Source organism: Palaemon carinicauda, chromosome 22 (assembly GCF_036898095.1).
Source record: "Palaemon carinicauda isolate YSFRI2023 chromosome 22, ASM3689809v2, whole genome shotgun sequence".
In the NCBI taxonomy this organism is placed as follows: domain Eukaryota; kingdom Metazoa; phylum Arthropoda; class Malacostraca; order Decapoda; family Palaemonidae; genus Palaemon; species Palaemon carinicauda.
This window is the reverse complement of record NC_090746.1, coordinates 8,717,028-8,727,027: the sequence shown is the minus strand read 5'-3', so window position 1 is coordinate 8,727,027 and position 10,000 is coordinate 8,717,028. Positions and strand designations below refer to the sequence as shown.

At 52.3% G+C, this 10,000-nt stretch overlaps 3 protein-coding genes across 3 annotated transcripts in view; all 3 read left to right on the top strand.

The window, feature by feature from the left end:
- The first annotated feature begins 3,718 nt into the window (after positions 1 to 3,718).
- On the top strand, positions 3,719 to 4,819 carry LOC137616759 (autotransporter adhesin BpaC-like). The gene has a single exon (XM_068346759.1). The coding sequence runs from the start codon at positions 3,719 to 3,721 to the stop codon at positions 4,817 to 4,819; it is 1,101 nt and encodes a 366-aa protein (XP_068202860.1).
- A 1,575-nt stretch (positions 4,820 to 6,394) lies between these two features.
- LOC137616758 (autotransporter adhesin BpaC-like) lies at positions 6,395 to 7,495 on the top strand. The gene has a single exon (XM_068346758.1). It carries the CDS (start codon positions 6,395 to 6,397, stop codon positions 7,493 to 7,495), a length of 1,101 nt encoding a protein of 366 aa, XP_068202859.1.
- A 2,246-nt stretch (positions 7,496 to 9,741) lies between these two features.
- LOC137616757 (uncharacterized) overlaps positions 9,742 to 10,000 on the top strand; it is a 555-nt gene continuing 296 nt past the window's right edge. Inside the window, exon 1 of the mRNA XM_068346757.1 lies at positions 9,742 to 10,000. This exon is cut by the window's right edge and continues 296 nt beyond it. Coding sequence (XP_068202858.1) covers positions 9,742 to 10,000 — 259 coding nt within the window.

Here is a 10,000-nt window from a genome sequence, read left to right as displayed (position 1 = left end):
GATGCTAGTTGGACTGGAGTGATTCAAACGGCCAACCAGGAGATACTTTCTGTACCAGTGCCAACCCTTTTTGGCATTGCCTGATTCCACACACATACGCATACACAATTACACACAGACACACACAAATAGATGTATAGATAGATAGATGTGTTTGTGTCCCATACAATAAATCTACCGCTCACCTAACATGTAAACACCAATTGAATCATGACAAACTAATTCCAACATTTTACAACTTTGAACTCGATTTCTTTGATATTTCGTGGCAGGAAAGGTTAGGTGTGATACCTAACATGTAGTTATAAGTTTTGTAATCGTAGTTCTAGGTGTATCGCTTAAGAGTTACAGGGGATTTTAGCAGCCACCATGGTGTCAGTCACAATCGGACTGATGGAAACGCTTTTGCTTAGCTTGTAAGTACGATTGTTTCTTGGTAGGGTAAGAGTAACTAGGATAATAGTAATCTTTATTACTTAAAGACAGAATGGTTGATTAGCTTAATGTATGTATATATATATATATATATATATATATATATATAGATAGATATATATATATATATATATATATATATATAGATAGATATAGATATAGATATAGATATATATATATATATATATATATATATATATATATAAATATATATATATATATATATATATATATATATATATATATATATATATATATATATATATATATATATATATATATATATAGTGATTGTATATAGTAGAGATAAGTAGATCCAGTGACAGTCAAAGATATTGCACATGCCATTTAACTCTGTTTAAATGTCCATTTGTAATTAATGGGCAAATTAATACTAATATAGGTAATATGTTATTAAGTACTCTTTGGGGGAATTAGATGGTCGAATAAAAACAACAGTATTTTTAACGTTTTGCAAAGTGTAAAAGTCCCGAACCTATTCCTTCGAATATACATAGAAGTAACAGAGCCTTCAGTTTTGAACCTTGAACTCGTATGTATGTAGTATGAACGAGTACAGATGTCGGCATACCTTCAATGGTAGAAATATAGCTATTGTATTAAGATGTAAAATTAGAAGGAAAGGATTCAGAAGTCCTTAATGTCAGTGAAATGGTGTCTTTTAGGTATATTGGGGTTAGTGCATTCCAAGAATTTGATAGAATAGTAACTGTATGAATCTAGCTTTTTATGAATAATTTGATGTTGTGTATAATACACACACACACACACACATATATATATATATATATATATATATATATATATATATATATACATATATATAGAAAGAGAGAGAGAGAGAGAGAGAGAGAGAGAGAGAGAGAGAGAGAGAGAGAGAGAGAGAGCTTTCTATGCCACCGCCAATATCGAACTTTTTTTGTTTAATATGAGAGGATGGAGGCAGTACATTCTAATCTACCGTTGACAATAATATGGAAGTAAAGTTCTTTCCCTATATAAATAATAGCATTACCAAGTCTTTTACAAGCACACACACACGCACACATGTACATATGAGTATATATACACATAAAAGGTGCCTAATTATTGATTCATTAAAGAGAGAGTGATATCACCATACGTAGAAGTCAAGCCTTTGTTCAGGCAAGAGTGAGATAACAAGAGAAAGACATAATGTAATTTGCTACTTTTACCATACAAAAGAAAGGAAATCATCTTTCGATTTCTGCTTCAATTTTGATATGAATACTAAATGAATGCATATCCTCGATCAAAAAATATAATTTTTTCTTGCTTCTCATGGTCTACACTTGAAATGGTGCGCCTGCCGTGTATGTTGCTTCGAGCGGCAATCAACCTGGTGCACTTGCCGTGAACGTTGCATCGAAGGGCAATCAGCCTGGTGCGCCTGCCGTGAATGTTGCTTCGAGGGTCAATCAGCCTGGTGCGCTTGCTGTGAACGTTGCATCGAGGGGCAATCAGCCTGGTGCGCTTGCCGTGAACGTTGCTTCGAGGGCAATCAGCCTGGTGTGCTTGCTGTGAACGTTGCATCGAGGGGCAATCAGCCTGGTGCGCTTGCCGTGAACGTTGCTTCGAGGGGCAATCAGCCTGGTGCGCTTGCCATGAACGTTGCATCGAGGGGCAATCAGCCTGGTGCGCTTGCCGTGAACGTTGCATCGAGGGGCAATCAGCCTGGTGTGCTTACCATGAACGTTACATCGAGAGGCAATCAGCCTGGTGCGCTTGCCATGAACGTTGCATCGAGGGGCAATCAGCCTGGTGTACTTGCCGTGAACGTTGCATCAAGGGGCAATCAGCCCGGTGTGCTTGCCGTGAACGTTGCTTCGAGAGGCAATTAACCCGGTGCGCTTGCCGTGAACGTTGTATCGAGGGGCAATCAGCCCGGTGCGCTTGCCGTGTACATTGCATTGAGGGGCAATCAGCCTGGTGGACTTGCCTTGAACGTTGCATAAAGGGGCAATCAGCCTGGTGCGCTTGCAGTGAATGTTGCTTCGAGGGGCAATCAGCCTGGTGCACTTGTCGTGAATGTTGCTTCGTGGGGCAATCAGCCTGGGGCGCTTGCCATGCACGTTGCATCGAGGGGCAGTCAGCCTGGAGCGGTTGCCATGAACATTGCTTTGAGGGGCAATCAGCCTGGGGCGCTTGCTGTTAATGTTGCATCGAGGGGCAATAAGCCTGGGGCACTTGCCGTGAACGTTGTATCGAGGGGCAATCAGCCTGAGGCGCTTGCCGTGAACGTTGCATCGAGGGGCAATCAGCCTGGTGCGCTTGCCGTGAACGTTGCATCGAGGGGCAATCAGCCTGGTGCGCTTGCCATGAACGTTGCATCGAGGGGCAATCAGCCTGGTGCGCTTGCCGTGAACGTTGCTTCGAGGGGCAATCAGCCTGGTGCGCTTGCAGTGAATGTTGTTTCGACAGGCAATCAGCCTGGTGCACTTGCCGTGAACCTTGCTTCGAGGGGCAATCAGCCTGGGGCGCTTGCCGTGAATGTTGCATCGAGGGGCAATCAGCCTGGAGCGATTGCCATGAACGTTGCTTTGAGGGGCAATCAGCCTGGGGAGCTTGCCGTTAACGTTGCATCGAGGGGTAATAATCCTGGGTCGCTTGCCATGAACGTTGTATCGAGGGGCAATCAGCCCGGGGCGCTTGCCGTGAACGTTGCATCGAGGGCCAATCAGCCTGGTATACTTGCCGTAAACGTTGCATCTAGGGGCAATCAGCCTGGTGCAGTTGCCATGAACGTTGCATCAAGGGGTAATCAGCCTGGTGTACTTGCTGTAAACGTTGCATCTAGGGGCAATCAACCTGGTGCACTTGCCGTGAACGTTGCATCGAGGGCCAATCAGCCTGGTGTACTTGCCGTAAACGTTGCATCTAGGGGCAATCAACCTGGTGCACTTGCCGTGAACGTTGCATCGAGGGGCAATCAGCCTGGTGCGATTGCCGTGAACGTTGCTTCGAGGGCAATCAGCCTGGTGCGCATGCTGTGAACGTTGCATCGAGGGGCAATCAGCCTGGTGCGCTTGCCGTGAACGTTGCTTCGAGGGGCAATCAGCCTGGTGCGCTTGCCGTGAACGTTGCATCGAGGGGCAATCAGCCTGGTGCGCTTGCCGTGAACGTTGCATCGAGGGGCAATCAGCCTGGTGCGCTTGCCGTGAACGTTGCATCGAGGGGCAATCAGCCTGGTGCGCTTGCCGTGAACGTTGCATCAAGGGGCAATCAGCCCGGTGCGCTTGCCATGAACGTTACTTCGAGAGGCAATCAGCCCGGTGCGCTTGCCGTGAACGTTGCATCGAGGGGCAATCAGCCCGGTGCGCTTGCCGTGTACATTGCATCGAGGGGCAATCAGCCTGGTGGACTTGCCGTGAATGTTGCATCAAGGGGCAATCAGCCTGGTGCGCTTGCAGTGAATGTTGCTTCGAGGGGCAATCAGCCTGGTGCACTTGTCGTTAATGTTGCTTCGTGGGGCAATCAGCCTGGGGCGCTTGCCGTGAACGTTGCATCGAGGGGCAGTCAGCCTGGAGCGGTTGCCATGAACGTTGCTTTGAGGGGCAATCAGCCCGGGGCGTTTGCCGTTAATGTTGCATCGAGGGGCAATAAGCCTGGGGCACTTGCCGTGAACGTTGTATCGAGGGGCAATCAGCCTGGGGCCCTTGCCGTGAACGTTGCATCGAGGGGCAATCAGCCTGGTGTGCTTGCCGTGAACGTTGCTTCGAGGGGCAATCAGCCATGTGCGCTTGCCGTGAACGTTGCATCGAGGGGCATTCAGCCATGTGCGCTTGCCGTGAACGTTGCATCAAGGGGCAATCAGACTGGTGCGCTTGCAGTGAATGTTGTTTCGACGGGCAATCAGCCTGGTGCACTTGCCGTGAACGTTGCTTCGAGGGGCAATCAGCTTGGGGCGCTTGCCGTGAATGTTGCATCGAGGGGCAATCAGCCTGGAGCGATTGCCATGAACGTTGCTTTGAGGGGCAATCAGCCTGGGGAGCTTGCCGTTAACGTTGCATCAAGGGGTAATAATCCTGGGGCGCTTGCCATGAACGGTGTATCGAGGGGCAATCATCCCGGGGCGCTCGCCGTGAACGTTGCATCGAGGGCCAATCAGCCTGGTGTACTTGCCGTAAACGTTGCATCTAGTGGCAATCAGCCTGGTGCAGTTGCCATGAACGTTGCATCAAGGGGTAATCAGCCTGGTGTGGTTGCCGTGAACATTGCCTCGAGGGGCAATCAGAACGTTGCATCGAGGAACAATCAGCCCGGTGCGCTTGCCGTGAACGTTGCCTCGAAGGGCAATCAGCCTGGTGAGCTTGCCGTGAACGTTGCTTCGAAGGACAATTAGCCAATTGCGCTTGCCGTGAACGTTGTTTTGAGGGGCAGTCAGCCTGGTGCACTTGCAGTGTGTGTTACTTTGAGGGGCAATCAGCCTCGTGCACTTGCTGTGTACGTTGCTTTGAGGGGCAATGAGCCTGGTGCACCTGCTTCACCTGCCGTATACATTGCTTTGAGGGGCAATCAGGCTGGTGCGCCTGTCGAGTGCGTTGCTTCCAGCAGCAATCAGTCTGGTGAGCCTGCTGTGTACGTTGCTTCGAGGGGCAATCAGCCTGGTGCGCCTGCTGTGTACGTTGCTTCGAAGGACAATCAGTCTGGTGCACTTGCCGTGAACGTTGCTTCGAGGGGGAATCAGCCTGATGCGCTTGCCGTGAACGTTGCTTCGAGGGGCAATTAACCTGGTGCGCTTCCCGTGAACATTGCTTCGAAGGCCAATAAGCTTGGTGCTCTTGCCGTGAACGTTGCCTTGAGGGGTAATCGCCCTGATGCGCTTACCATGAATGTTGCTTCCAGGGGCAATCAGCCTGGTGCGCTTGCCGTGAACGTTGCTTCGAGGGGCAATCAGCCTGGTGCACTTGCCGTGAACGTTGTTTCGAGGGGCAATCAACCTGGTGCACTTGCCGTGAACGTTGCTTCAAGGGGCAATTAGCCTGGTACACTTGCCATGAACGTTGCATCGAGGGGTAGTCAGTCTGGTGCGCCTGCTGTGTACATTACTTCATGGGGCAATCATTGGTGCACTTGCCGTGTATGTTGTTTCAAGGGGCAATCAGCTGAGTGCACTTGCCGTGAACCTTGCTTCGAGGGGCAATCAGCCTGGGGCGCTTGCCGTGAATGTTGCATCGAGGGGCAATCAGCCTGGAGCGATTGCCATGAACGTTGCTTTGAGGGGCAATCAGCCTGGGGAGCTTGCCGTTAACGTTGCATCGAGGGGTAATAATCCTGGGTCGCTTGCCATGAACGTTGTATCGAGGGGCAATCAGCCCGGGGCGCTTGCCGTGAACGTTGCATCGAGGGCCAATCAGCCTGGTATACTTGCCGTAAACGTTGCATCTAGGGGCAATCAGCCTGGTGCAGTTGCCATGAACGTTGCATCAAGGGGTAATCAGCCTGGTGTACTTGCTGTAAACGTTGCATCTAGGGGCAATCAACCTGGTGCACTTGCCGTGAACGTTGCATCGAGGGCCAATCAGCCTGGTGTACTTGCCGTAAACGTTGCATCTAGGGGCAATCAACCTGGTGCACTTGCCGTGAACGTTGCATCGAGGGGCAATCAGCCTGGTGCGATTGCCGTGAACGTTGCTTCGAGGGCAATCAGCCTGGTGCGCATGCTGTGAACGTTGCATCGAGGGGCAATCAGCCTGGTGCGCTTGCCGTGAACGTTGCTTCGAGGGGCAATCAGCCTGGTGCGCTTGCCGTGAACGTTGCATCGAGGGGCAATCAGCCTGGTGCGCTTGCCGTGAACGTTGCATCGAGGGGCAATCAGCCTGGTGCGCTTGCCGTGAACGTTGCATCGAGGGGCAATCAGCCTGGTGCGCTTGCCGTGAACGTTGCATCAAGGGGCAATCAGCCCGGTGCGCTTGCCATGAACGTTACTTCGAGAGGCAATCAGCCCGGTGCGCTTGCCGTGAACGTTGCATCGAGGGGCAATCAGCCCGGTGCGCTTGCCGTGTACATTGCATCGAGGGGCAATCAGCCTGGTGGACTTGCCGTGAATGTTGCATCAAGGGGCAATCAGCCTGGTGCGCTTGCAGTGAATGTTGCTTCGAGGGGCAATCAGCCTGGTGCACTTGTCGTTAATGTTGCTTCGTGGGGCAATCAGCCTGGGGCGCTTGCCGTGAACGTTGCATCGAGGGGCAGTCAGCCTGGAGCGGTTGCCATGAACGTTGCTTTGAGGGGCAATCAGCCCGGGGCGTTTGCCGTTAATGTTGCATCGAGGGGCAATAAGCCTGGGGCACTTGCCGTGAACGTTGTATCGAGGGGCAATCAGCCTGGGGCCCTTGCCGTGAACGTTGCATCGAGGGGCAATCAGCCTGGTGTGCTTGCCGTGAACGTTGCTTCGAGGGGCAATCAGCCATGTGCGCTTGCCGTGAACGTTGCATCGAGGGGCATTCAGCCATGTGCGCTTGCCGTGAACGTTGCATCAAGGGGCAATCAGACTGGTGCGCTTGCAGTGAATGTTGTTTCGACGGGCAATCAGCCTGGTGCACTTGCCGTGAACGTTGCTTCGAGGGGCAATCAGCTTGGGGCGCTTGCCGTGAATGTTGCATCGAGGGGCAATCAGCCTGGAGCGATTGCCATGAACGTTGCTTTGAGGGGCAATCAGCCTGGGGAGCTTGCCGTTAACGTTGCATCAAGGGGTAATAATCCTGGGGCGCTTGCCATGAACGGTGTATCGAGGGGCAATCATCCCGGGGCGCTCGCCGTGAACGTTGCATCGAGGGCCAATCAGCCTGGTGTACTTGCCGTAAACGTTGCATCTAGTGGCAATCAGCCTGGTGCAGTTGCCATGAACGTTGCATCAAGGGGTAATCAGCCTGGTGTGGTTGCCGTGAACATTGCCTCGAGGGGCAATCAGAACGTTGCATCGAGGAACAATCAGCCCGGTGCGCTTGCCGTGAACGTTGCCTCGAAGGGCAATCAGCCTGGTGAGCTTGCCGTGAACGTTGCTTCGAAGGACAATTAGCCAAGTGCGCTTGCCGTGAACGTTGTTTTGAGGGGCAGTCAGCCTGGTGCACTTGCAGTGTGTGTTACTTTGAGGGGCAATCAGCCTCGTGCACTTGCTGTGTACGTTGCTTTGAGGGGCAATGAGCCTGGTGCACCTGCTTCACCTGCCGTATACATTGCTTTGAGGGGCAATCAGGCTGGTGCGCCTGTCGAGTGCGTTGCTTCCAGCAGCAATCAGTCTGGTGAGCCTGCTGTGTACGTTGCTTCGAGGGGCAATCAGCCTGGTGCGCCTGCTGTGTACGTTGCTTCGAAGGACAATCAGTCTGGTGCACTTGCCGTGAACGTTGCTTCGAGGGGGAATCAGCCTGATGCGCTTGCCGTGAACGTTGCTTCGAGGGGCAATTAACCTGGTGCGCTTCCCGTGAACATTGCTTCGAAGGCCAATAAGCTTGGTGCTCTTGCCGTGAACGTTGCCTTGAGGGGTAATCGCCCTGATGCGCTTACCATGAATGTTGCTTCCAGGGGCAATCAGCCTGGTGCGCTTGCCGTGAACGTTGCTTCGAGGGGCAATCAGCCTGGTGCACTTGCCGTGAACGTTGTTTCGAGGGGCAATCAACCTGGTGCACTTGCCGTGAACGTTGCTTCAAGGGGCAATTAGCCTGGTACACTTGCCATGAACGTTGCATCGAGGGGTAGTCAGTCTGGTGCGCCTGCTGTGTACATTACTTCATGGGGCAATCATTGGTGCACTTGCCGTGTATGTTGTTTCAAGGGGCAATCAGCTGAGTGCACTTGCCGTGAACGTTGCATCAAGGGGCAATTAGCCTGGTGCACTTGCCGTGAATGTTGCATCGAGGGGCAATCAGCCTGGTGCGCTTGCCGTGTACATTGCTTCGAGGGGCAATCAGCCTGGTGGACTTGCCGTGAACGTTGCATCAAGAGGCAATCAGCCTGGTGCGCTTGCAGTGAATGTTGTTTCGACGGGCAATCAGCCTGGTGAACTTGCCATGAAAGTTGCTTCGAGGGGCAATCAGCCTGGGGCGCTTGCCGTGAATGTTTCATCGAGGGGCAATCAGCCTGGAGCGATTGCCATGAACGTTGATTTGAGGGGCAATCAGCCTGGGGAGCTTGCCGTTAATGTTGCATCGAGGGGTAATAATCCTGGGGCGCTTGCCATGAACGATATATCGAGGGGCAATCAGCCCGGGCCGCTTGCCGTGAACATTGCATCGAGGGGCAATCAGCCTGGTGCAGTTGACATGAACGTTGCATCGAGGGGCAATCATCCTGGTGCACTTACCATGAACGTTGCTTCGAGGGTCAATCAGCCTGGGGCGCTTGCCGTGAACGTTGCATCGAGGGGCAATCAGCCCAGTGCGCTTGCCGTGAACATTGCACCAAGGGGCAATCAGCCTGGTGCGCTTGCCGTGAACGTTGCATCGAGGGGCAATCAGCCTGGTGCGCTTGCCGTGAACGTTGCATCGAGGGGCAATAAGCCCTGTGCGCTTGCCATGAATGTTGTATCGAGGGGCAATCAGCCTGCTGCGCTTGCCGTGAACGTTGCATCGAGGGGCAATCAGCCTGGTGCGCTTGCCGTGAACGTTGCATCGAGGGGCAATAAGCCCGGTGCGCTTGTCATGAATGTTGTATCGAGGGGCAATCGGCCTGCTGCGCTTGCCATGAACATTGCTTCAAGGGGCAATCAGCCTGGTGCGCTTGCCGTGAATGTTGTATCGAGGGGCAATCAGCCTGGTGCGCTTCCTGTGATCGTTGCATCGAGGGGCAATCAGCCCGGTGCGCTTCCCGTGAACGTTGCATCGAGCAATCAGCCTGGTGCGCTTGCTGTGAGCGTTGCTTCGAGGTGCAATCAGCTTGGTGCACTTACCGTGAATGTTGCATTAAGGGGCAATCATCTTGGTGCACTTGTCGTGAACGTTGCATTGAGAGGCAATCAGCCTGGTGCGCTTGCCGTGAACGTTGCATCGAGAGGCAATCAACCTAGTGCGCTTGCCATGAACGTTGCTTTGAGGGGCAATGAGCCTGGTGTGCTTTGCCGTGAACGTTGCTTTAAGGGGCAATCAGCCTGGTACGCTTGCCGTGAACGTTGCTTTGAGGGGCAATCAGTCTGGTGCACTTGCCTTGAACGTTGTATCGAGGAGCAATCATCCTGGTCCGCTTGCCGTGAACGTTACATCGAGGGCCAATCAGCTTGGTGTACTTGCCGTAAACGTTGCATCTAGGGGCAATCAGCCTGGTGCAGTTGCCATGAACGTTGCATCAAGGGGTAATCAGCCTGGTGTGGTTGCCGTGAACATTGCCTCGAGGGGCAATCAGAACGTTGCATCGAGGAACAATCAGCCCGGTGCGCTTGCCGTGAAAGTTGCCTCGAAGGGCAATCAGCCTGGTGAGCTTGCCGTGAACGTTGTATTGATGGGCAATCAGCCTGCTGCGCTTGCAGTGTGTGTTACTTTGAGGGGCAATCAGCCCCGTGCACTTGCTGTGTACGTTGCTTTGAGGGGCAATG